General features: G+C 37.9%; 2 protein-coding genes across 3 annotated transcripts; both read right to left on the bottom strand.

The window, feature by feature from the left end:
* Positions 1-3,747: 3,747 nt before the first annotated feature.
* ywhae2 (tyrosine 3-monooxygenase/tryptophan 5-monooxygenase activation protein, epsilon polypeptide 2) lies at positions 3,748-16,328 on the bottom strand. The gene is made up of 6 exons (XM_079595862.1): positions 16,019-16,328; positions 12,869-13,068; positions 11,204-11,310; positions 10,819-11,025; positions 8,086-8,222; positions 3,748-6,054 (listed from the first exon to the last, which is right to left on the bottom strand). The coding sequence occupies exons 1-6, from the start codon at positions 16,080-16,082 to the stop codon at positions 6,002-6,004; spliced, it is 768 nt and encodes a 255-aa protein (XP_079451988.1). The 5' UTR covers positions 16,083-16,328; the 3' UTR covers positions 3,748-6,001.
* A 1,449-nt stretch (positions 16,329-17,777) lies between these two features.
* Positions 17,778-25,461, bottom strand: psmd9 (proteasome 26S subunit, non-ATPase 9). 2 transcript variants are annotated; one of them, XM_079600793.1, is made up of 6 exons: positions 25,148-25,461; positions 23,401-23,503; positions 22,757-22,944; positions 20,999-21,100; positions 20,788-20,876; positions 17,778-20,567 (listed from the first exon to the last, which is right to left on the bottom strand). In XM_079600793.1, exons 1-6 carry the CDS (start codon positions 25,271-25,273, stop codon positions 20,540-20,542), a joined length of 636 nt encoding a protein of 211 aa, XP_079456919.1. In that variant the 5' UTR covers positions 25,274-25,461; the 3' UTR covers positions 17,778-20,539. The 2 variants fall into 2 exon arrangements, with proteins under 2 accessions (XP_079456919.1, XP_079456920.1); XM_079600794.1 differs by having other exon boundaries at positions 19,852-20,567; positions 23,401-23,500; positions 25,148-25,436.
* Positions 25,462-27,665: the final 2,204 nt, after the last annotated feature.

Genomic DNA, 27,665 nt, shown 5'->3' with positions numbered 1-27,665 from the left:
TAGCACCGTTCACCACGGAGAATGCTGCTGAGGCAGAAGTACGCACCCTGGCTGAAAAAGGGGCTTTCCAGGATTTCGCGACTTCTTCGTGAAGCTCAGGAAGAAAAGGCGCGAGTCGTGAGAACGGCGAAGTACGGTCCCCTGCAGAAAGCAGCCATCCAGCCGGTTAAGCGCAGGCTCCTCGTGAGGACTGCGTGAGCAGACGCATCAGCTCTGCTTCAATGCTGGCCTTTCCTCCTCGACGTTCATGAGCGGCGGGGGCGGGGAGGTCCACAGAGCTCGCCCATCCCTCGCTACTCGAAGCGAGGAGAGAACAGCAGTTGTCCTCCACAGATGCGGCTTCACCCTCATCGTCCATAACGGACGCGGCGGCAGATAGTGGCCGCTGTCCGTCGGTCAGAGAGTCCAGTGAAGCGGGCAGAAGCTGGCGGCAGCGAACGAAGCCAGGTGAGTCCGCAGAGTCACCATAGGCATCGTCTCACAGTGATGGCAGCCGCCATCGACGAGAGCTAAAGCTGCATGGTCCTCACCCAGGCAGGAAACACATATCAGGTGGTGGTCCCCGTCGCTGAGTGGAGCTCTACACGAGCGACAGTTGCGAGGCATCTTTAAAAAGACGCTCTGCTCTTTTAGTGTGGGAGAAAAAATGTGTGACGCAGCGGCGAACACACACACAAAACACACACACTTTGAAAGTATTTAGAATTCCACGCCGGATAGCGATGCAGGGAAAGGCGGCTGAAGGCGGCGAGATGTCGACCAGCGGCTTCAGTTGAGAGGCACGTCCTGCAGTGATGCTTCTCGACGACTGTGGCGGCTTCCTCTCACGATCCAGCGATGCGGGAGCTTCGCTGAAGAAATGAAAATCAGACTATGACAGCCGTGCTCAGATAATTATAGGCCTAGGCCACGCCCGTTCTGGCGGGACGTGACGCAGAGGGTGCGAAGCACCCTCATTGGGTCAAGCGTCATGAGAGGCCTCGCATAGGCTGCTGCTTTTGCCGCAGAGCAGCCAATAGGCGCGCAAGCTGTTCCGCCTAAGGCTGTATGCTGCTGCAAAGCGTTTTACATTATTACAAAATTAAGGATTAATTTTTTGGCTTCAATATCTCGAGAATTAATATTTCCCGTAGCGTCTTTCGACGCAGTACGAGAGAACTCTCGTAAGAGAACTTACCTTCACAATCATGAATATAACTGGATATGAACTTAAATCCTTTTTTTCCCGTTTACTGGACGAAGCCTTCAAGTTTTCCTGAATAAGGTGGTGTACATCATTGATGTTGACTTGAGGTAAATCCTGAAGGCAGCAAGTGTAGAAATACATTTTCACGGCCGCTTGATTTTTGACAGTTGACCGGAAATGACTAAGCTGGCTTATCTAAAACCAGGAAGTGACCGTGCATTGTCTTGCATATTAGCATTAGAGTGAAATAATAATCATTTAAAAATATATATAATTTCTCCTAATTACGAGAGGCACGTGCCTAGAAATGCCTATGCATAAATCCAGCCCTGTCTACTGACAAAAGCCCATCTAGACTCTTTTTTTGCAACATTTCGGTTAATGCTGTGGATGTGAATAGTGTGAACGCTGTATCCTGTTAATAAAAGGCTTTGTTCATGCAATCTTTTTGAACCCAGTCACATGAGTGTAAATGGGTTCGCCCAATCAAACGAGTCAGCCTGCACATCCAGTTCAAGATGTTAATACATCCATTTACATCTTTAAAAGTTTCAGACCTGCAACTTTATTTTTGGCCTGTCCTATATAATAAAATTTGAAGCCATTGTTATTCTGAACCGCTAGGTGATGTTAACATTAGACAGTCCTAAAAACTAACAACATAGACAGTCTATTTGAAAGGACATGGAGCTAAGCAACAGCAACAACAGACATTTTCTGAGAGAGTCAACTGGTTCAGATGATGATCAACACAGGAACATGAACACGGATCTGTGAACCATCAGTTGAGACGGTTCAACTGGACTCTTTCAGAACGCTGTCAGAGTGAAAGCGCTGGATATTGGATGATGGAGTTCACATTCACAAAAGCGTACTGGGCTACAAGCTTTCTCAAAATGCAGATGAAATAAATACCATTGTATTTATACCACTGTCTGCAATGTGAATACTGGTTTCTGGCTGGAAGGTGTGCATTAAAACCCCACAAGGTACACCTGTGGATTGCCCCTTGCATTATAAATCTAGATATAAACTCAGTGTCCTCTCACTTTCAACTGTTTTTTTAAGAAGAAGAAATCTAATACAACATAAAAAGGCTTAACAACTGAGACATAAAATGAAGAAAATTTCACATACATTTGACATATTGGAATAATGAGTCCCTGAACAGTCAAAAGCAGTGGTGTGTCCACAGTGTGTACAGTGAAACTCATCTTCATAGATTTGCCAGTTCTTGCTGTGCTGTGACTGCACTCTTCCATTAAGGCACCAACAAATTATTGAATACGTCTGCTAGGGACATGTGGTTACATACTGTATGATTTTGCACTACAAGAATGATCAGCTGACCTGTGTCTCCTTGCAACACTATATTAGGTGTCTTAGGCCCTGTTTACACCTGATATTAAGATCAGATCACAAGTAGATGACGGAGGCACATAACCGTTTACACCTGGTGTTTTAATCTGTCTTTTTTGACCACTTTCAACCACTTCTGTTCGGATTTCTTTGAGGGGAGGGTCTATGGGCAGGTAAGTGTTTCAGATCTTTCGATCTAATGGACTCCATATAATGACATATAATGAAAGTCAGTTGAGTCTAATGTTGTTTTGTATGGCAGCTTTTTTCCACCATTGAATAAAAAAATAAAGGTAATTGTTAAATTTTATCTCTCAAAAAAAAATTCTCCTCTTGCTATATTCTGAGAGAAAAAAAAGCAAGTTATCAACTCAGAATTGTGAGAAATAATAATAATTGGAGAAAAAAAACGTCAGTTAAAAAAATGCAATTAATTTTATTTTATTATTATTCCGCAGTGGAAACAAGCTTTCATAGTTTTGGACCCCATTGAGTTTCACTGTATGGACAAACAGTTTCCCAGTGTGGTTTGGCAAGTTAGTGAGGGCCAGAGAGTCTCATGCTTGTCCACATATTTGGATAAAAAAACCTTAAGCAGCTTACAAATTGCAGATATTTTATATCATTGCCAATTACTTTTTTTTTCTTATAAATGCGAGAAACGGACAGTACATTTATCCCAGTCAGTATTTTCATTGAGATACTATGATATTTTTTTATTAATATTTATAATTTTTATATTTTCCATTTTCAATTTAACTTTAAAGGTTTAGTAATTGTTTTGTGCATTTCTTTGTTTTATTTTAAATGTCTGTAATTTTTATTTCAGTTATTTCAATACATCAAGTTAAGTTTATATATATATATGCATGTATACACACAAACATTTTATTTCAAGTAACGAAAAATGGCTTTTTTTATAGTTTTAGTTTAACTATAATAAGCCTTGTCCCAGTCTACTGCCTTTCAAATCACAACTCAAGATAGTCACTAGGAGGAGCACATAGTCAAATCAAAAACTATTCAGACACCAGATAAAAAAATTCTAGTGGTTAAGGACAGTTTTTATGTAAGTGAGGATATCAAGGTGTCTGAATAAATGTAAGTTTGACTGTATATACTAAGAGTATTTTTTTTTCCATTTTTATCAGCCTTTATAAATAAGCGTACTTGACTCCAAAAAAATCAATTAAAACAAAGAGAAAGGTTAAGATAGTGTTTTATTAATTTGTTTATTTAGTCTTGATTTATTCGGAAGGTCGAGTCGATCTCATGCTGTGTCTCCATAAGAAGACAGGTGTTTGTTGGCTTCAGGCAGAATAAACAGTACAAATCAGATTCAAGTTACATGTACTGAACAGAAGAAATACATGACGATGCAGACTGAAGAGAGAAAGAGTCAGAATGAGAGTAGATACACGAAGAAATGAAATCCCGGTAACACTTTACAATAAGGTGTCATACGTGTTAACATTAGTTAATGCATTATCTAACATGAACTAGCAATGAGGAAACCTCACACAATTTACACATTTAAAGTGTAACCAAATGATTTTATAGCATTTATTTTTTTCTTCTGCTGAACAGAAAATATAATTTTGAAGAAAATGGGTAACCAAACAGTAGATGGACCCCATTATTTATTGAGTAAATAATGACAGAATTTAAGTTTTTGGGTGAACTATCCCACTATTAACTAAACGTTAACAAAAATGCAATGGTAAATGTTCAAATGAACATAATAAATGCTGTAGAATTATTGTTTATTGTTGGTTTATGTCAAATAATGTAGTTAACTAATGTTAAATGAAACCTCATTGTAAAGTCTTACCAAAATCCCCAACTAGTCTATTGAAGAAAAACACAAATGCACCTTGCTTGTTTTGCATCTGATCTTGAGAAAGATCTTTCTCTTTTTTTTTTCCTGCCTTAAAACACAAAAAGCCTCTGAGGCAAAGCACAAAAGCTTTGACAACAGCTTTATAGAAATATTTCTGCAGCAGCAACGTTTCGAATAACGGTGAGGCGAGAGTTGCATTCATTTATAAAAAGCGTATAGTTACTTACTGTAACAAACCACAGGACACCATACCACAGACAGAGAACTTTCTGACAAAATCCATCACTTTAGAAAAGGAGGGCAAAATGTTTTTGAGGCCAAATTTACGATACACAGCATGAGGTGTTTTTTTTTTTTTTACTCTCAGCCGACCTCAAAAAAGCTTCTAAAAATAAACATCTCCAATAATTGCCATTGAGCTCAACCCAACAATCGACAGAAAAACACTAATAAAGAAATAAGCCAAAGCAAATTTAAAAGTGTGATTCTCAAGGAAGTTCACATCAGGTAGTAAAGCCAAACCTTAGAGGAAACTCTCCATTCTGGCATCAAATAATCATAAAGATCTAAGTGAATAGTTTATTAAAAAAGGCTTAAAAAAAAAAAAAAAAAAAAATGAACCCACTAAAACCTTCTAAAAATGTGCACTACCGCTTTACAAGTTTGGGGTCGTTAAGATTTTAAGATTTTTTGAAAGAAGACTTCTCTCACCAAGGCTACATTTATTTGATCAAAAATACAGAAAAAAAAGAAATATTGATTTAAAAGAACTGGTTTTAATTTAAGTATATATTTAAAAAAAAAAAAGTAATTTATTTCTGCGATGCCAAGCTGAATTTCCAGCAGCATTACTCCAGTCTTCAGTGTCATGATCCTTCAGAAATGATTCTAATATGCTGATCTGCTGCTCCATTATTATTATTAGTGCTCGATTATTAATAACGGTTCTTATTATCGATGTTGAAAACATTTGTGCTGCTTCATATTTTTTTTTTAGGATTCTTTGAACAAAGTTCAAATGAACAGCATTTTAAGAATCTTGAAAAAATGTATCGTGATTTCCACAAAAATATGAAGCAGCACGACTGTTTTCAACATCGGTAATAAGAACCGTTATTAATAATCGGGCACTAATAATGATAATGAAGCCGCAAATCAGCATATAAGAATGATTTCGGCAGGATCATGTGACACTGAAGACTGGAGTAATGGCGCTGCAAATTCAGCTTCGCATCGCAGGAAGAAATTACAACTTAAAATATATTTAAATAGAAAACTGTTATTTTAAATTGTAATAATATCTCAGTATTACGTTTTTTACTGTATTTTTTAATCCAATAAGCAGCAGCCTTGGTGAACATAAGAGAAAACAAGAAAACTCAATGACTCCAAACTCGTGTAGATGGTCAGATAGATGAGAGCAAAGGTACGGATAAGCGAGAGAGGAAAAAAGACAGACAGATAAAGTGATAAACAAGGATGGACAACAGCATTCAGCATCTGAACTCTTCTCTATGACACCATGTGGTTCCCTGAGGGCAGGGATGAATGAGAAAGAGAGAGCAACAGACAGACAGAGAAAGAGAGAGAAAGTTTAGTATGTTGGCGGACACATCTCACTGCTTTTCTTCCTCAGCATCTGGCTGTGCTGGTTTAGTTTGTTCTTCACCTGAAAAAACAAAGAGTCTCTGTTATTACAGCGACATTCAGTTTAAGCCACACACTATGAGACAAACTCGACACCTCACGTTGTAAGCCTGCAACATAAAGCTGAAGTCACGTGGCCGTCGCAGACACTTCACGCTGCAACTGGTCACAGATGCTACAAACAATTGCACAGGTTCGCACTCGACTAGCGCTCGTTCACATTTATTCACATTCACGTTGGTTTGGCAATGGTCCTCAAGCCATGTGTTTGTTTTTAGAATTAAAAATAAAATAAATAAAAAGCTACAAATAATGTTTTCCTTGCACCTTTAACTCATTGTAGAAAAGCACAGAATGGATATATAAAGTGTCTGAGTAAATTAATCTCAACACTAACCAAAGATTCTATTTTTCATTTCATAAAAGTAAATCTGCTCATCATATAAAGCGAACATTTGGACTAAACCACTTGATTCATATGGATTCATTTTTTGATCTTTTTATTAACTTTTTGAAGTGTCAAAGTGGTAGTTGCAAAGCGGTCTACGGAGAGTACAGAACTGGCTAAGATTTTATTCAAAATATGTTCATGTGTTCTGAAGATGAACAAAAGTCTTACAGGTTTGGAACGACATGAGAGTGTAATTAATGACAGAATTTTCATTTTTGGGTGAACTATCCCTTTAAGTGTGCTTATTAGAAACATGGGCCAATGGGTAATTACTATCCATAAATATAGTAATATAAATCAATCAATGCAATCTTTTCTAGCCTTTTATAACTCTAACTTTTATTTTTTTTAATAAATAAGAACTTATTTTAATAAATTGTTTGTTTTAAACACCATACAACCATGTTTCTTTTTTCATGACAAAAACCATACTTGAGTTATTCAAAATTACAAACTATAATTTAAAGAAAATTATAGAATTATAGAAAATGATATCCTTTTTCTTAAATTCTAAAAACAAATCTGGATTAACTTGATTAAATAAAGTTTAAGGGAATCAACAGAATAAAACAATATGACAATAATGCTATATTTATGGAAAATAATTGCAGTTAATCAATACAACCTTTTCTAGCCCAATAATAACTTTATTTAATTGTTTGTTTGTTATTAACGCCATGCCCATTTCTTTTTTCATGACGAAAACCATAATCGAGTTAAAAGTCCCCCTGTAGTCAATAATTATATCTCTTAAAACTCATCTTTGACACCAAAATGAAATAAATTTTTTTTTAAAAACTGTGAATTTTTTTATCTCCACACTGTCCACCCGCACGTTGATTGGTTACAACATTTGTGACGTAGAGAACAGGGGCGATTTCAAACCGCGTTTTTTGAGACTGCCTTTGGTTCACTGCAGTTTTGAGGAGAAAATACTCAGCAATGGTGTTGACTTATGAATTTGCACATGGTTTGTCTTAAAGCATAATAAAACACCACATAGACAAACAACATTAAAAGCTTGATTTTCAGCACATGGGGACTTTAATTAAAATAGAAACTAAAGATATGCAAGACCCCTTTTTCCTGCAAATTCTCAGCTACAACTTGATTAAAAACCTTTTCAAGGATACCTACCCAATTTCCTCAGAGGAATAGTAATATTACAATCCAATAATTTTATATTTAATAGTTGTTTTACGGAATTTATCTTTGTGACGATCACTCAGACAGTGTTTTTCTGACTAGTTACAGATACTCATCACTCCATCTTTTCAAACACAAATCTGTTGCTTTTAAATATGTAAAGACAATTTGAAATTGAAATTTGACAAATCTTACCACCACACCAATTTCAGGTCTGTTAACCTCAAAAATGTGTAAAAAGAAATTAATTTGACTGACAATACCAATTAAGAAAATTATATTTGCATTGCAAAGTACCTCAGGCACAGACTGCACTGTGCACTTAAGATTTTTTTCTTATTATAATAGTATCTAATCCAGAGGTTATAATTAATTCTGCGTCACACAGTGTTTGCTTCAGTCTACTATGGCAATTGGCAAAGTAGCTTTCCCTTCTCGAAGATGTGTAAGTCTCACCATCTCCCTGCATGTCTGAAGTCCACAGCGTCAGGTTGTCCCGTAACAGCTGCATGATGAGTGTAGAGTCCTTGTAACTGTCCTCACTCAGTGTGTCCAGCTCAGCTATCGCATCATCGAACGCTGCCTTCGCCAACCTGTTGGAGGAGCGAGTGGAGAGTCAGACTGGGGTTTTCCTATAAGGTACTGGTTCTTAACCAGGGGGCTACAGGATGATGTATTCAATTAAAATTATATAACTCTGAATTAAATGCTAAAATAACTACATAAAATAAAGATCTAGACTGAAATAGTTATTTTTCCCCCCCTCAATAACTTGTTTTTTTTATTAAAGAACATACAGTTCTTGAAACTTAGGGAATTATGAAATGCATCATGGTTAAAATCATTTTATATATCAACTCACAGGTCTTAAGTAAAAAAGATTGAGAACCATTTGTTGAGAATCCAAGCCCATGTTTAAACCTGGTATTAAGATACATTTCGGTCAAACGGATCCAGTCTCTTTTGTCCACTTTCAACCTTTTCTGTCCTGATTTCTTTAGGGGAGAGTCTATGAGCGGGTAAATGTATGGGCTTTTTCTGATCTTTCTATCTAGTGAACAAAATAAGTTTGCGCAATTTACATATAAACATGACCGGAGACGACGGAAAAACATAGGAAGAGCAGCACTTTGGTTTCTGCTCTGATAGCCGCAAGCCACAAGAGTGTGTGTTAGAAATCAGGAATGGTGAGAGAACACTGTGCTTGGTACATTTTTTGTCTTCAAACCAAACTCGGGTCTTTAGCCAACAAATTTAAATCCCGTCTGGCTAACGTGCTTCACATAATGTGAAGAATGTGTCAGTATTTTTGCAGCTCTTCGAACTCATTCGACCACATTAAAAAACTATAGATATGCTATACGCCTTCTAAGCAAAAGAGTCAAACGCTTGGCTCGTCTAGCCTGAAAAACAAGCTTTTTTTTAACACTATTTGAGCATAAGAAACAACATTTATGGAACATTTCATGTCAGATTTTGATGCTGATTTTAAATATGTTATTTATTTTGTGAGTTTGGCAAGCAGTTTTTGAGATTTCAGGATTCGCCCGATCAAATAGATTGGACTTGGTCTTGGATGCCCGGAGGCGTTGCAAATATGGCCGCCAGGTGAACACTTTCCTTGAAAGGGACTTTGACCACATGAGCGTTTACACCACGAAAGCAATCCAGTCTAATGAGTTTTCGACTGGTCGAAAGTGGACAAGCTCAAAACCTTTTAGACCCTGTTTACAAATGTATTTAGCGTCGTGCACTTGTGATCCAATCGACCAAATCGCATCTTAATACCAATACGCATCCTAATACAGGCCCTAATATGCAAATATTTCAGCAATGTGATCACATTTAGATATAGATATTTAAATTAAGCTTCTGTTTTTATGTACATTACGTGTAAATAAATGTTAACTGAGAAATAAAGCCCCCTAAACTTATTTTATTTCAGTCATTTTCCTAGGCGACATTTCTCATTTAGTTTAACATGAGGTACTATGCTTTAACATGAGGAAAAATAACTTGAAACTAAAGCTAAAATAAATATGTATAAAAATATATAGACGTATTAATTAAAAAATAGATATAAATGACAAAACCAAAATAATACTGTAATAAATGAAAAAAAACGAATAGTCTCTCAATGATACTAAAATAACAGTGCTTAGCCATAGCTGTATATGCATATTAATCTGGGAAAAAAGGACGTTTTTAGGGTTGCCCCCGATTAAAGATTTTTCTAGTCTACCAGTAGTCATTAATTTAAGCCGTTATACTTGCACATTTGATATATATTCATTTACCGTATTTTTTTTATTTATTTTTTTTGGCTGGTCCTGCAACTATAGTCCGGTGCGACTTGTATATCAAAATTAATTAATACTGACTGAGATGAACCAAGAGAAAACATTACCGTCTACAGCCACGAGAGGGCGCTCTATCTGGCGGAGTTGTTCAGAAGCGACACCGAGGAAGAACTCAATGGATTCAGTGTTGTGGAATGACTTGCTGACCAGTAACTTGTTGGACTCGCTGGCTTATGTTAATTTAGCCTATTCAGCCTCCCAGTCCCAGGTATATGTTCTTTATGCTATTGTGTAGCTGAATAACTGTTAATGTGTTACGTTAACATACCAGACACCTATTCAGCCTGTTGTTCTGTGTGCTATTGTGTAGTTGAATAACTGGCCTTTCCAGATTAAATGTCTGTTCTTGGTCTTGGATTTTGTGAAATAAATTTCTAAATAAATGCGACTTATAGTCCAGTGCGACTTATATATGTTTTTTCTCTCTTCATGACGCATTTTTTGACTGATGCGACTTATACTCCGGAGCGACTCATATTCCGGAAAATACGGCAATTACTTGCGTATATTAATACGGCAACAGAAAATGGTTTAAGTTTCAGGGCTGCGAAAAAATTATTTTATGTCACATTGTTCTATATTACTAAGAAATACCATAATAATGAGCCTTTAAAATATTAATTAAGCGCCGTTAACGATCTGTCTGTGTGACTTCGCCAATTCCTGTGGAGGTTTTTTTTTTCTGTGACTAACAGACTAATTCAAATTTGGTCGACTAAACCTCTTCTCTTCGAATAACGTTTTGTCGACTATTAGGGTGCAGCCCTAGAAGTTTTAATATCAAACAAACATGGAGCACTTAAAGTGAGGAGAAAAAGAAAAAACCAACCTGCATGCACGGTCGGGGGAGTTAAGGATCTCGTAGTAAAAGACAGAGAAGTTGAGTGCTAGGCCGAGCCGGATGGGATGTGTGGGTGGGAGCTCAATCATGGCAATGTCACTGGCAGCTTTATACGCCACCAAACTGTTCTCTGCTGCTTCCTTCCTGTCATTACCTGTGGCAAACTCTGCTAGGTACCTGTGGTAGTCGCCCTTCCTGCAAAAACACAAAAAAACAAGTGTAGGTGAAAAGATTCATCAAATTTGCATTGGCAACGTTGACTATTTAAATTTTTATGTTATATACTGAACACTCTGACCCTCGCCCATTTAACTGTTGTGTAGGAGACCAGTGAAGTTCTAAATGCATGAACTTTGATTTGTCAAACACCTACATTTTGTAGTAGAAAACTTTGGATTCTCCTGTGTTGGCTGCAGGAATGAGGTGTTTGTCCAGTACATCCAGTATGTCATTACAAATAGATTTCAGCTCATTCTCAACCTGCAAAGGGAATGATAAGAAATGGCATATTAAAATAAGGCATCAAATATACCTAGATTATATGAAATTTAAAAAACAGCCTTGAAGCCTTTCACAAGACACCATGTAACACTGTGTCTACACCGGACGCACGCAGCGCAATGCGACGATATATGGCATTGATGGTTCCATGAAGAACCTTTAACATCCATGGAATCTTTCCACTGGAAAAAAGCATTTCCCTTTAGCATTTTGAGCACTGTTGAACGATTCTTAAACACCTTTGATTGGCCATTGTGTTCACACGCTCCACATATATGTCTGTGATTGGCAACAATGATCAACCCTTAAAAAACATGTCTTCACCGAGCGCTTGGACACACGGGCCGCGTTTTTTTGCACCGGGTAGTTATAGGAACTCAGTTACAGGAACCAGCCACCAGGGCGTTCCCTGAGAACTACATTTTCCCCTAGGGCCATTTTCCTGGTTGCATTCACACCACCAGTATGAACTCTGAAGTGAAGTAAGCAGGGCGACAGCGACATCATTTAGGCGAAAGATGAAAACTCCTACGACAATTTGCAGTGCTACATATCATCGAGGCTGAGAAAAGAACAACAAGGCAGACAAAGGTAACAGGTAAATGCTATATAATCACTTTTTTCCATTTTCATGGAGTTATTGGAGTTCATTGAGTATGTGAACCGTGTGTTTACATGGCTTTTTACAAATGGAAGGTGCTGGAGTTTTGTATTGCATTTGTTCTGGGCCAATCAACGTACCGTATTTCCCGGACTATAAGTCACACTTTTTTTCATAGTTTGGCTGGTCCTGCGACTTATAGTCAGGTGCGACTTGTATATCAAAATTAATTCATACTGACTGAGATGAACCAAGAGAAAACATTACCGTCTACAGCCGCGAGAGGGCGCTCTAGTTGGCGGAGTTGTTCAGAAGCGACACCGAGGAATAACTCAATGGATTCAGTGTTGTGGAATGAGATCGTGGGAGCTTGGTGAACTTGCTTACCTGATAACTTGTTGGACTCGCTGGCTTATGTTAATTTAGCCTATTCTGCCTCCCAGGTATATGTTCTTTATGCTATTGTGTAGCTGAATAACTGTTAATGTGTTACGTTAACATACCAGACACCTATTCAGCCTGTTCTGTGTGCTATTGTGTAGTTGAATAACTGGCCTTTCCAGATTAAATGTCTGTTCTTGGTCTTGGATTTTGTGAAATAAATTTCTAAATAAATGCGACTTACTGTCCAGTGCGACTTATATGTTTTTTTTCCTCTTCATTACGCATTTTTTGACTGATGCGACTTATACTCCTTATAGTCTGGAAAATACGGTACATTTACGTAACTGGTAGTTCCTATTGTGCTGGTTTAGACCCTAACTCTGAAGTAGGAGCTGATTTAGTCCCTCAAAAAGGAGTTCCTAGAACTAAAACCGTTCACAGTTCCTATAAAGCAAAGGTACTTGCGCCAATAGTTATAGGAACTATGAAAATGTTCCTCTGGTGCGAAAGCTAACTAAAACTAAAAAAAAATCTAATCAAATGTAGTCTCACCGTTTGTCTGTATTCTCGGATCATTTTGAGTTTGTCCTCTCCGCCCTTGCTCTCCTCTTTCTGCTCAATGCTGCTGATTATCCTCCAGGAAGCTCTCCGCGCACCAATCACATTCTTATACGCAACTGATAACAGGTTTCTCTCCTCTACTGTGAGCTCGATGTCCTTCCCTGCAACATTCTTCATCGTCTCCACCATTTCTGAAACAGAGAGAGAAGATTGATCCTAATGAAACAAAAGGGAACCCATCAACAAAGATCCGGAAATCAAAGGGAAAAAGGACAGAGCTCTTCAGTCACACAATTCATAAATGTACTCCATAACGCACATCACAGACTGGGTAGTGAAATAAGGGAACCGGAGCGGTTGAACAAAAAAAGATAATGTCCCTTATTTCACAACCCAGCCTGTGACATTTGTACATTGTTACAATAGACAAATTTAGATATCATTACTGTTTGTAGCAGAAACGGCATAGAAAAATGACATACTGAAGTTTTAGCAAATACAATGGAAGTGTTTGAATACAGCACTGCACACATTTCAGTACCTGACAACAGATCAGCAGTTTCAACAGTGTTGTGCAGCGATAAAGCTGAGTGATCGAGATGGCAGATAATGTAAAAGATAATGCGTGCAGCCTTCCACTTACTGAAAAGCAGCGCAGTAGAAGGAAAATATACACTTCCCTAACAATAATTGCATTTATTTCTCTATTTTAATTCTTTAAAATTAAATACTTCTTGTTTTGACATCTAAGCTGAAGTGTTAAGGCTCGTACACACCAAAAACAATAACTATAATAATGATTTAGTTTTAAAAAATGTATGTCCTAAACATAAAAGAATAGCAGAGTCCACACCACAACTATAACGGCACATAGAAACAACAGAGTTGGAATCACTTTCGTAATGATTCTTTTCAAGCTGATGAACGATAAAAACATTTACAGCCAATCAGAATCCATACTGCTTTAAAGAGCTCAAGCAGCGGTAGACCACAAAAACTGCAGCAGCACACTAATGTCATTGTGCATTCGTATGGATGCTAATATAGTCATGGTTTTAGGTGTGACCGGGCCTTTATGTTGAAAGAGATGCACCGATGTATCGACCACCGATAATTATCGGCCAGTTTTTTATCAATTTAAAACCATGAGCATATTGGCTATAGTATGAAAAAGGTCGATATAACAAACCGATGGTTTAATAATTAACTGTGATATATACTCAAGCACAAGAAGACACGAAAGATAACTCAGTTCTACTCACTGTGTGAGAAGTCTTGTGCGCACACACATCCAAAGCGCGGGCCTGTACCTGAAAACTACTGTTAGACCTACCTGAAAAGCCCTGCTTATTTCATAATGCATCTTTGTTCTGTTGTATTTATGCATTTATGTTGGCCTGTTGATGAATGTTAAATGGATCCAATCCATGTTCAATAGAAATGATTTGATGATATCAGCAATAAACTAGTAGGCTATACATTGATCAATACATGAGTTTTTGAACTTTGCTAATTTAAAACATGATCAAAAACTAATCTATTTTAATGACAAAAGCAAGTGACAAATATCGATATCGGAAAATAGTTTAGTATCGGTCAAAAAAAATCCTATTGGTGCATCCCTAGTTGAAATGCTTGAAAAACAACAAACTTTTGTAACTGGAAGATATTTGGCTATGCAGTAAAATAATTTTCATTAATCTCATCAGTCACCTAAGTGGTCTATCTATTGGTTTAATTAACAGTCTTATTTTGTATTTTTATTAAAATTCAAATAAAGAGCTTATTTCTTGACCTTTATCAGTCTAGTTCCTATTTATCCAACCTATCAATCCAAAGGATCCATGAAAAATCAGAACAAAACCTCATATTAAAACCTCATCATACCCCGTGTCATATTAAAAGCACCCAAACACTGCCCTGAATTCAGCATGGGAGATTCAGAATTCAAAAACATTGATAGTGAAAAAAAGAAATTTGATAAAATCTCACACGGTTTATCAACACACTGTCACTTGTTAACAGAACTAAAATCTGAACCAAGACTGTTTTTATTTAGATAATTTGTAGCTAAATGAAAACAATGTATCCGTTAATGCATGGGTTTTCAGACTGATGTCCGGGAACCATTACATTTTTTTTTTTTTTAAGATTAAACAAAAAAAATGAATAAATTGAATAAAAGAAATACATGCATTCAAAAACACTCGTTATAGGCTACATGAAAATACATAGCTGCCTTTTACTATTTAGGATTTTGCATTAGGATGTTGATAATTCAGGGTCCATAGCATCTAAAAGACTGAACCCCCCTAATTTAGTGCATTTTTAAATGCTGCATATTTTTTATTAATCATATGCTCCCAGACAAAAGTCACCAGCAGGGTAACTAATTCTACCAGCTGTTTGAATCTCAACCAGTTCGCAAGCCCTAGCCATTACAATTGAACAATTCCCAGATTTTACAGAACAGTTGGCTACGAGAGCACAGATCACTTTAATACATTAACAGTATAAGCTTAGGTTGGGTTGAGTTAGTATAGATCAGGGGCTTTCAGTCTTTTAGATGCCACAGAAATATATGTGGTGGACCCTATCCTAAAATTGAATTAATTTCTATTGTTACCTTTTTATATATTTTTTTCTACTCACTATAGTATTGCACTGTTAAATATATTATCATTTCATTTTAATCTATTTATGTATATCAATTTGTATGTTTATTTGAATCTGATTTAATCCACTAATAACGTTTATTTTATACACAATTTTATTCATTTATTTAAATCGAATTAAATTATTTACTTACTATTAGGCCTACTTGCTTCGTAATCGTATTACATATTAATACAGTTGTTCTCTAGACTCTTCACGGATCCCAGTTTGAAACATTAACAATGTAACAATGCAGTAAAGCTCTGGTTGGGTTGAGTTAGTACTCTAGGCCTTTCCAAACGGATATTTCTTCCCATTTCACCTGGACGTGCGCATGTGACTAGCCAGCGCTGTTTTGGGGGGTTCAACCAACAATTTTACCAGTAATAGGACAAAGAAATCCGGCTCTGATTCTTATTGTTCCTCTGCGGCAATTCAAAATGTGTGACAACACAAATCGCCACCCAAAAAAAAAAATCAACTCACCATCGTATCGCTCTGCTTGCTCTGCTAGTTTAGCCTGGTATACCAAATGCTCTCGATCTGCCATGGTTACTTGGGGATCGGGAGGAGGTGGAAATGGTAAGCGACGTTGTTTGCTTGTGCAGAGGGATGCGAAGGTTACAGGAACGTGAGCAAATATGCTATATTGGGTTACTTAGTGGAGCAACGGCGGCTTAAAATCCTCGTACACTGCCGGCGACCCTGCACTAAATATGGCGATAAAACTCTATCCGGGAAATTCGCAGCGAGTCCTGCGCACTTCCTTCGCGACGAAGTGGATACTCCTTCTTTTTTTTCTTCTTCTTTTTTTTTTAAAGAACATCAACAAAATATACATTTAAAATAGATTTCTTAAGAGTAAAAGAAAACAGTAAATCAAGGCACATAAATAAATTAGAAACAAATATAAAAGTGTACAAAAAGAGGGGTCTTTTTATTCATCTTCCAGTAAACAAAACAGGCCTGTTTACTCCTACATACAAAGGAATGATGGAACTTGTCCACAAAGAAAATCACTTTTACTTACAGAATACAGAAAGGTTGTCTTCATACATTTAAACTATTTACCCAGAATCAACATTTATGCCACTGTTTTAATTTAACATTAAATTAATGAAAAATTCAGTTGTTTTGTCATTCAACTACATTAAAAAGTAGGAAGTGACTGGACCTTTATTTCCAACCAATTAGACATCTTTCAAGACAATATTTGAGAGCATGAAATTAAAAAATATGAACAGTCACAAAAAAAAATCATGTGACATCAATTGGTACTATTTGCCTAGTTTTTGGGATGGTCGTACCTACAAAAATAATTCCAGTATATTCCATAATTCTGTAATTCCAGATATCCCTTACCAATCAAAGCAAACAATACATTTAAAGGGATAGTTCACCCAAAAATGAAAATGATATCATCATTTACTCACCCTCATGTTGTTCCAAACCTGTATGAGTTCTACTGTTGAAGACAAAAGATTTTTTTTTTTTTTAAGAATGTTGATAACCAACATTCTTCAAGATATCTTTTGTGTTCAATAGAAGAAAGAAACTCAAACAGGTTTGGAACAACTAAAAGGTTAGTAAATTATGACACATTTTTCATTTTTGGGTAAACTATCCTTTTAAGGTGTTTGAAATCCATACAATTTACATTCAAGATATACAATGCCATTTTGACAAATCATATATTTTTATTGGAAATATTTTAGTTTTTATTTGTAGAAATTGTAATTAAAAATAGGCTATCCACAATTGAGTTTTCACAAGCCTAAGTAGAATTGTAATTGAGATGTCTAATTAAATTATTATTGGTAAAATTGCCAATTCCAGATATGTCGGATTATTTTTTGATCTGTCATAATTATAATTACTGATACCATTATCTCTTCATTATTAAAGATATCTGGAATATATTTTCGACATCTGAAACTAAGATACTATTAATTACAAAGCGCTTTGAGTGTCGAGAAAAGCGCTATATAAATGTAATTAATTATTATTATTACTATTACTAGATATTACAAGAAAGATGGTTCAAGATATCTGTAGTTAAAATTATTTTTAGGTTATGTGTAAAAACTGAATTAGGGGCAAAATTGTGCCAATATGGTGTGGTGGAAATTATGCAAATGTGAGAAAGTCATCAGTTTTGATCTGTCTCTGGTAAAGGGTACACCAATAAAATCTATACATATAAAAGGCTTTTAATAAGTAGCAAAAATGATGAAGACATGTAAATGGTTTCTACAACTGTTTTTATTTGATTTTCATAAAAGAAAAAGTTGGTATCTGATTGTTTTATTATTATTATTATTAATAATAGTAATCAACCCCTGGGACATAAAGCTGCCCAAAGTTGAAACACCGTAATAATAATAATCTACTAATTCTAATAATAATCACGTATATTAACAGGATAGTAAATCTGACATTTCCCTTTTAAACATTGCATTCATTTTAAAATCTTGCTGATTACTTACAAAGCAATGGTTAAATGGTTTAGCTCCTGAGTACTTGAGCGAGCTCTTAACGCATTATAGTCCTTCACGTCTATTGCGATCTCAAAATTCACACCAGTTGATAATACTTAGAATATCAAAATCAACTGCAGGCGGTAGATCCTTTACCTATTTAGCACCTGAACTCTGGAACAGTCTTCCTAAATCAGTTCAAATCTAGACTAAAAACACATCTCTTTAACCTGGCATAAACACATTATCACTTTTCTATAATTCACATCCGTTAAAGGATTGTTAGGCTGCATGAATTATGTCAACCGGAACCAAGAACACTTCCCATAACACCCAATGTACTTGTTACATCTTTGTTAATATTAATCTCTCCGTTTATCTCGAGGTTACAGTCATATCCGTATCCAGATCAGATGGTGGACCAGCACTTAAGACACGACCACAGCGTAGGCCTGAATGTCAGCAGAGGTCCTTCATAGACTCTGCCCTGTGAAGACCTCATTGACACAGACCCTCAGCACAGACCACAAGAACAGACAAGTCCTCCTATGACCATCTCCATACCGGCATGATGAATCCAATCTTCAAGCAAAAGGAACTGGATGAAATATTTGAATGCTACCGATCCACAATCTGATTTCTGACGTAGGCTGTGATCATCACACCGTGTCCGTTCATTGGCCAGAGGAGAACTGGTCCCCCGACTGAGCCTGGGTTCTCCCGAGGCTTTTTCTATCCGTCACCTGATGGAGTTTGTGTTCCTTGCCACTGTCACCTCTGGCTTGCTTAGTTGGGGACACTGAATATCCAACAATATTATTGATTTGACTGCACTGACACTATTGGATGAGAACTGAGCTGAGCTGGACGATGACATCACTGTTTTCTGCAGAGCTGCTTTATAGATTAAATGAACTAAATGAATAATTGATGATCTTCACAATGGAACTGAATCAACACTGAACTGACTTTTCTTTTAGTGCTGCTGTATAGCCGAAATGAACTCTGCATCATTGAATCACTTCCCTGTTATCACTGTAAAGCTGCTTTGAAACAATCTGTACTGTGTAAAGCACTATATAAATAAAGGAGACTTGACTATTTATTCACCCTGGTGTTGTTCTAATGCAACAGTAGCATAAAGGCAACGCATCTTATGCTACCTTTATACAGAATGAATCTGTTCTTATCATTCTACTTAATTTTAATATTAAAGGAACACGCCGACTTTTTGGGACTTTAGCTTATTCACCGTATCCCCGATAGTTAGAAAAGTCCTTTTCATCTCCGTGCGTGCCGTAACTCTGTCTGACGCACCCACCCCAAGATCACATTAGACAGCCATCTTCTAACCGTACATACTGGGAACTATATTCTCAGAAGGTGAAGCACTGCTACTTGGGCGGAGTGATTAGCGCAACACTCTGAGCGAACTCTCTGCTCCTCACCACGGGGCTTCTCAGGTGCTGTGAGCAAATCACTCCACAGAAGTAGCAGTGCTTCACCTTCTGAGAATATAGTTCCCAGTATGTACGGTTAGAAGATGGCTGTCTAATGTGATCTTGTTATTTGTACACGCTGTGACTATACAAATCACAACATGTAAATAGGAAAATGTTGTATGCTAGCAGTATGCTAGCTGGAGCCGTTTACCTCCAGTCTTTGTGCTAAGCTAGGCTAGCGGTGGGTGCGTCAGACAGAGTTACGGCACACATGGAGATGAGAAGGGTATGTATGGACTTATCTAACTCTGGGGGATACGGTGAATAAGCTAAAGTCCCAAAAAGTCAACGTGTTCCTTTAAAGGTGTTTTCACAACTGTAGATTGTTTGCTTTGTTCCGAAACAGGGACTTAATTTGTTACAATGTTGCATTTCCTTCTTGGTTTGATTCGATTTCACAAGGCGACATTTCAAAGCGTACAAAAATGTGTTTCTGCAAGTCACATGTGAGAAAATCTGTCCTCTTATTGGTCAGTCTCCTTTGAGTCATCAATCAAGATGGATTAACAAGTTCGCTCTGCGAGCTTATAATGGCTTTATCTGTAGCCGTCGAGACAGATGTAAAACATGAATATAGCCGTTGCTCTAACTTGCATATATACTGTCTGCAAATTATGATGTGATCTCGGAGTGATTGTCTGGTGCGTACTTGAGCATGATGGCAGTGTTATATATGCCTTAACTAACCGAACACGGGGAGAAAATGCACCAGGTTCCGGAACAGGTAGTGTGAAAGCCTAACATATTAAGAAATTTCGCATGCACAATTTAAGATCCTCTTGTCAGATTTGTTCCAATATTAGAAAAAGAATTGAAACATAAAATGGATGCAGGAAATTTTAAAGGAGAAAAATGCAAGTGAAAACCCATTGATGAAGTCAGTCTGATACTGAATGGTCTGTCATCTCTCCTGAGTATTTATTTACTTAACTCAATATTACAATTTGCAAATGCAAAACAAGCAAGAAAATGTATCTTGTTCAGCAATGTGTTGTTTGGCATAAAGATGATCCTTGCGCTTTCACAGGTCATCTATGAAGAGGTACTAAGTTGCACCTATTGGCAGAAGAATAAAAATCAATTAATTAATGACACTCAAAAGAATATTTTGCTTTATCAGCATGTGACTTTATCAGCGTTCAATAAAACCTTACAAGACTTGAGGGTGTCAAGTCAAGCTATGAGGGTAAGACAGATGATATACATTTAACCTCATTACTTGTCACCCGAGTCTACATTATTGATAGAAGTAATTAATCAGAAATACATTATTTACCCAAGTAGTCCTCTACCAGACCAATGCTGCGGAGTCAAACTAAGATGCACTTCTTGTCCATTTCGAAATACTCCAACGCGTAGGGATTTCTGCAGTATAGATAGGAGAATAAACCATCAAGACATCAAAAATCAAACTGAATCATGTAGTAAACACAAACAGGAATGCAGAGTATTAAAAAGATTATGTGATTGTGTTAGTTACAACACACCCCTTCACTATGTTGGACAACAGAAGCGATGTCACGCAGATTCCTGAAGTTTTGTGTCTTTACGGACCCAAACTCCATGATCTCATCACCAACTCGTAAACCCTACACACAGAAGAAAAAGTCAATGAACTGGAAGATGTTGTCCCTCATGAAGAATAAACGACTATAAACAAACAGAATTTGTTTTAAATGCTCCATTTACATCATTAGTTAGTGCCTAGGCTCAAAAAGAGACTTACAGAATTAAGTACGTGAAATGAAATAAACCTTTCAATCAGTAACATAGAGTCTCTGTTTTTATAGTTAACTAAAACCATTAAAAAACATTTTTGTTACTTGAAAAAAATTAATTTAACTAAACGTTAACTGAAATCAAATATATATATTTTTAAATTTTATTACAGCTAGTTGCCAAGGCAACATTTCTCATTTTAATTTAGTTATAATTCATTGATATCATTATGAATTTAATTTTTACTTCGTTTTATTTATGTAATAAAATAAAATAAAATTAAAAACTATATAGATCTATTCAAAAAAATAACAACACAACAAAATTACTAAAACTTTTAAATTAAAATGGAAATTATACAAATGTAACATTATTCAAAATATTAATAAAAACCTCAAGATGGAACCTTGTAAATTACTTCTGTAATCTTGAACACTAACAAGTAAAACAGGACACATAGTGACGAATAAAAGTAGGTCAAGATTTTAAAAACATTAAAGGGTTAGTTCACCCAAAAATGAAAATAATGTCATTAATGACTCACCCTCATGTCGTTCTAAGCCCGTAAGACCTCCCTTCATCTTCGGAACACAGTTTAAGATATTTTAGATTTAGTCCGAGAGATTTCTGTCCCTCCATTGAAGCTGTATATACAGTATACTGTCCATGTCCATAAAGGTAATAAAAACATCATCAAAGTAGTCCATGTGACATCAGTGGGTTAGTTAGAAGTTTTTGAAGCATCGAAAATACTTTTTGGTCCAAAAATAACACAAAATAAGACTTTATTCAGCATTGTATTCTCTCCCGGGTCTGTTGTCAATCTGCGTTCAGGTCTCCGCAGTGACGCTGCTGACGTAAGACGCTGATGACGTGTTATCTGGTGCGCCCGAGCTTCGTTTACAGTCTGAGGAAGACGCACGCTATATTCAAGCTATTCTACATTGTTTGCGTGGATATCATTTTTTTAATGGTGCGTAAATGTGCATGTCGCGGATGAGACACTTTTACAGCGTGCGTTTCCCTCAGTCTATAAATGAAGCTCGGGCGCACCAGATAACACGTCATCAGCGTCTTACGCCATCAGCGTAACTGTGAAGGATTGACAACAGACCCGGGAGAGAATACAATGCTGAATAAAGTCTTATTTTATTTTACTTATTTTTGGACCAAAAAGTATTTTCGATGCTTCAAAAACTTCTAACTAACCCACTGATGTCACATGGACTACTTTGATGATGTTTATATTACCTTTATGGACATGGACAGTATACTGTATATACAGCTTCAATGGACGGACAGAAAGCTCTCGGACTAAATCTAAAATATCTTAAACTGTGTTCCGAAGATGAACGGAGGTCTTACGGGCTTAGAACGACATGAGGGTGAGTCATTAATGACATTATTTTCATTTTTGGGTGAACTAACCCTTTAAGGTGTATTAAACAAACAGGGTGTGTTTTAATTTCAAGTTGACTTTGACCAATCAGAAGGTTAGAAATGGCTGATTGGGGGCACACACTCACAGCCTGAAAAGCAGGGGAACCCTGTGTCACAGCGTCTACCAGGGCAAATGGGGATGACAGAGACACAGTCTGTCCAGTGGCTTCCATCTTTGTCTCATCCTTCCGTTCTCCGACCCGTGCTGTAGCATGCAGCTTATGAAGAGCCTCCTCTATCTCCACCATGACAGCTTTGTGATCATTCTGTAAACCTTTAAAAAACATTTGATTAAAAACTGTTAAGCACTTGAAGAGTGAAAACATGCGTCAGAGTATAAGGGGTTAAAATAAGGACGTACCGAACATTTCCGCCCGAAACAGCTATTTTTAGTGACTGCCTTAATATGTCCAATTTAAATGTTTGCAGAACTCAGTTTTGCCTATTTGAGTGTTGATTATTAAATAAGTTTGATTAATTTATTATTTATTTTCAGTTTTCAAGTGCAGTTTCAGCCCAGAATTTTAATTTTGGTGCATTCCTAGTTTAAAATCACTTGTTTTTAAACCACAATCCTTAAAATGCATTTAAATTATGCTTTCCTGACGGCACAGCGAGGCAACGCCATGTGAGCATAACTGCAAAAGAGATGATAGTTCAAAATCTCTACCAGTTGACAAATTTCTACTGGTTTATTGTGTCTACCGGTAAAGATGAAAAACGTACTCACAAGAGATACTGTGTCTTGCTGATCGGACTTTGTACAAATCCACATCTGCACGAGGAAAGCCTTCGACATCAACCAGAGGACCGTCGATGCCTACACCTTCCTGCTGAAGTAACCATATGAAGAAATGTCTTCTTTACAAATCATCAAAGGTCAGATAGCTGCATAATATTAAACAAAAACACACTAGCAAACTCTTTCAAATCTATGGCTGAGACTCTTAATGCAGAAATTAACCATTGGGAACAATGCAAAAAAACAAAACGATTGATTTAATGTTGTTCATTAAAAGTATAGAAATGGCGTAATTGAAGTTTATTATAGAATACCCAAATGTATACTCATTTATAATTAGTTCACAAGTGTAGAGACTTGTGTAGAGTGACTTGATTACATCATCCGTGGGGCTTTATGGGACTGCAGAGTTCCTTTGGTGCTATTTGTTTGCTGCAATTATATAAGTGCATACTTCTCTGGAACAGGTAGTACAGTTCTTCACCAAGAGTTCTTGCTTAACATGATTTTTATAATCTGGTATAGAGGTAGGAAAGTCTCAAAATAAGCACACACAAATTGCAAATGCATGAATCAATTTGTAAATGTAAATCATTAGGGGTGTAACGATACCCTCATGTCACGATTCAATACATATCACAATACTGAACTCACGATATGAGATTATTGCGATACTCCAAGACTTATGGTAAAAGGCTAACAAAAACTACTGTACTGTAGATTAAAATAGTAAATTTGGTGTTACATAGGCTTGGACAATGGTGACACAAGAATAAAATTATCCATGATTCTGAAGCTGAAAATACAGAATTATTTTATATACGAATATGCTTGCACTCTGTCACGGACTAGATATATATATATATATATATATATATATATATATATATATATATATATATATATATATATATATATATATAAATGTAGGCCACTTTTTACTAGTAACATAAGACATTTGACATTATCAGGACCCACAAATATTCCCCCACTGCATTATACATTATATTCAGCATTATAGTAGTTTAATGTAGTACTGACACTAAAACTCTAAACTAAAACTAAAATTTGTATTTTGAGAGAACTATCCACGATACAAAATTGTTACATTTTTGTATAGCGATATATTGTGACACGATGTATTGTTGCACCCTATAAAACATTCAAAATGTGTGTGAGCATTGTACATTTGTTAAGTGTTTTTTGAGAAACAATTTGTTAAAGTATTTTATTTTATTATTATTTTTGCATGTGAATTAACCTTTTTACGTGTGGATCCTATTTTGTCCATTAACTTCGACACTATTCTGACGCCATACAAGCCAGCTGGTTTAAGAAGCCATTTCAGCAGGGCTTACTATACTGTATTTCATAATGTTGTGGCGAAATATTAAATTAAATCGTCCACCACAGCACGCTAAATGTAATTTTAAAGCCACCTGTCACGTTACGTATTTCCTTTATAACAGCCATTCTTGTTTTCATGATGCATGAGACAGATGAACGTTCTCCAACCCCAGTTTAACGAGTTACGCAAGAAAAAGATAGTCGTCAAGTCAAAAACTTTTTTAAATGGTTGCTCTCGAGAACGTAACTGTTACTTGAATCTAGTTAGAACGACCTTTTTGAACAACTTCAAAGCAACCAACAAAGACAGTGTCTATTTACTGCATTTAGGTTGAATGATAAAACATATTTAAATCCATATTTATAAATATCTATGGTTCGAACTTACAGTTTGGAGCATGTCGTAGTATGCTTTGATTTGCTCTTCAATTTCATCCTTTCTTTTTATTAGAAGTCGTACATCCCCTTCAGCTACACTTGGCTCAACAGCGTTGTTTGCCTCTGTCATTTTCATGACAATTTCTGCCCAAATAAAAGGTATTTATCAAATTAATCTATGAGTGCTCAACTATAACAGATTGTATACTTATTTTATTTCAAGAAATCTTGCGAACTGTTCACTCCAGTCCAAATGATTCAACAGAAACGCACTAAATTATTCACGAAGCCTCTTCTTCAGGGTTCACTGCCGGGTTGAAGCGAACTTAAGAAATGTTATAACGCCATCTATGTGCTGGAGAGCGAATCCGTGGAATTCTTCTTGTTTATTAGCGGTTGGCAAACCAGCTTTTGGTGCATTCAGTTCTCTTACGTAGAGTTCTCTCGTACTGCGTCGAAAGAACGCTACGGGAAAGATATTTCTTTGTCGAGATTGAAGCCTAAAATTAATCCTTAATTTTGTAATATTGTAAAACGCTTTTCTGAAGCATACAACCTAGGCGGAGCAATACAGCTCACCCATTGGCTGCTCTGCCAGAAAAGCACAGCCTATGCGAGGCCAGAGACGCTGACCAATGAGGACGCTTCGCGCCCTTCTGCGTCACCTCCCGCCCAAACAGGCGTGGCCTAGGCCTATAAATACGAGCATAGCTGTCTAACACACTGATTTTTCTAAATTCACGAAGCTGCACGCATCGTTGGATTGGATTCGAGCCGCCACAGCCGTTTGGAACAAGCACCTCAGCAGGACGCGCCTCTTACCTGAAGCCGCTGGTCATCGCCGCCTTCAGCCGCCGTTCCCTGCTGCGCTTCTCCGGCGTGGAATATCCTTTACATTATGTGTGTGTGTTTTGTGTGTGTGTTCGCCGTCGCGTCACACAGTTTTTCACCACTAAAAGAGTCGAGCGTCTTTTTCAAGATGCCTCGCACCTCCTGTGGCTCGTGTAGAGCCCCGCTCAGCGACGGGGACCACGTGCTTGTGTTTCCTGCATGGGTGATGATCACGCAGCTTCAGCTCTCGTCGATGGCGGCTGCCATCACTGTGATTTGATGCCTACGGTGACTCTGCGGACTCGCCTGGCGTTCTTTACTGAAGCTGCATCTTTCCGCCCGCTGTAGTGCCGCGCCGTGAAAAGCGCCGTGCTCAGCGGAGCCCGGAACCTCCCTCCACCACGAGGTGCTCGCCGCTGCTGCCGCCAGCTTCTCCGCCCGCTTCGCTGGACTCTCTGACCGACGGACAAGGGCCGCTGTGTGCCGCCGCGTCCGTCATGGACGAGGGGGAAGCCGCGTCTGTGGAGGACGACTGCTATTCTCTCCTCGCTTCGGGTAGCGAGGGATGGGCGAGCTCCGAGGATCTCCCCTCCCCCGCCGCTCGTGAGCGTCGACGGAGAAAGACCAGCATCGATGCGCTTGCCGGCTGGATGGCTGCTTTTCTGCAGAGGAACGTACGTTACCGTCCTCACGACCCGCGCCTTTTTCTTCCTGAATTCACGAAGAAATCGCGGAGTCCCGGAAAGCCCCGTTTTCAGCCAGGATGCGCACTTCTGCTTCGAGGAAAGCTACAGTGTTAAAATCCCGCCGCGGCCGGATTTCACTAAAATGTCTCGCTCGCACAGTCCCAACATACGCGACCGTGCCAGTGTATTTTGCAGTCACCAAATCGGCATCAATGCTCGTTTGCCTGCACACAGACGCCGTTTTCACGACGCCCCAGGTAAATCTGAAAATGTATTTTCTGGTGTCCCGGCCACGGCCGATGGTGTGATGTGTGTATCCGTAATGCCCACGACCCAGTGCACATTCGTACACACAAGCACAGCCCTACACAATACAGGGCTTGCACACATAAAATCGACTCGTGTCGATTGTGCAATACATGTAAGTTAGTGAACGTGCCCGCTTTTCAGTGCCCACAATCACTACACACTGCATGTCCCGTGGTTTCTGTAAAAACGAAACGAATGCACGGTCAGTCGGTTCTGATAGACAGTACTCTCTGTGCTACACGGTGTCCCGGCCACAGCCGATGATGTAATGTGTGTAACTGTATGCCCACGACCCAGTGCCCATTCATACACACAAGCACAGCCCCACACAATACAGGGCTTGCACACATAAAATCGACTCAATGTCGATTGTGCATTATATGTAGTGAGCGTGCCCGCTTTCAAGTGCCCACAATCACTACAAGCTACATGTCAACATGGTTTCTACGGAGCTCGCACCGCGTGCTCTCTCTCTCTCAGCATGAGAGAGCTGAGCGCGCGCGCGGGCTGCCCGCTCGATAAGCGCGCCCCCGCATCACGCCATGTTACAGCACACGACTGCTCTCGTGTCTCCGCCATTTCGCGACCAGAGCCCGGTTTTTCAACCCGTGCAAGCACAGCCCCGTACAACACAGGGTCTGCACACATAAAATCGACTCAGGTCGATTGTACTTTACATGTAGTGAGCGTGCCCACTGTCCA

Source organism: Phoxinus phoxinus (genome assembly GCF_949152265.1).
Source record: "Phoxinus phoxinus genome assembly, chromosome: 2".
Lineage (NCBI taxonomy): Eukaryota > Metazoa > Chordata > Actinopteri > Cypriniformes > Leuciscidae > Phoxinus > Phoxinus phoxinus.
This window is presented reverse-complemented; position numbering and strand designations above follow the sequence as displayed.

Coding starts and splice junctions, on each gene's coding strand:
- ywhae2 (XM_079595862.1), bottom strand. CDS start 16,082: ATGGCAGATCGAGAGCATTTGGTATACCAGGCTAAACTAGCAGAGCAA. Junction 11,026..11,203: donor AAAGTTTTCTACTACAAAAT/GTAGGTGTTTGA, acceptor GTGTTTTTGCAG/GAAGGGCGACTACCACAGGT. Junction 8,223..10,818: donor TCCCCCGACCGTGCATGCAG/GTTGGTTTTTTC, acceptor CTCCTCCAACAG/GTTGGCGAAGGCAGCGTTCG.
- psmd9 (XM_079600793.1), bottom strand. CDS start 25,273: ATGAAAATGACAGAGGCAAACAACGCTGTTGAGCCAAGTGTAGCTGAA. Junction 22,945..23,400: donor AGCAAGACACAGTATCTCTT/GTGAGTACGTTT, acceptor TGTTTTTTAAAG/GTTTACAGAATGATCACAAA. Junction 21,101..22,756: donor GTTCCCCTGCTTTTCAGGCT/GTGAGTGTGTGC, acceptor TTCTGTGTGTAG/GGTTTACGAGTTGGTGATGA.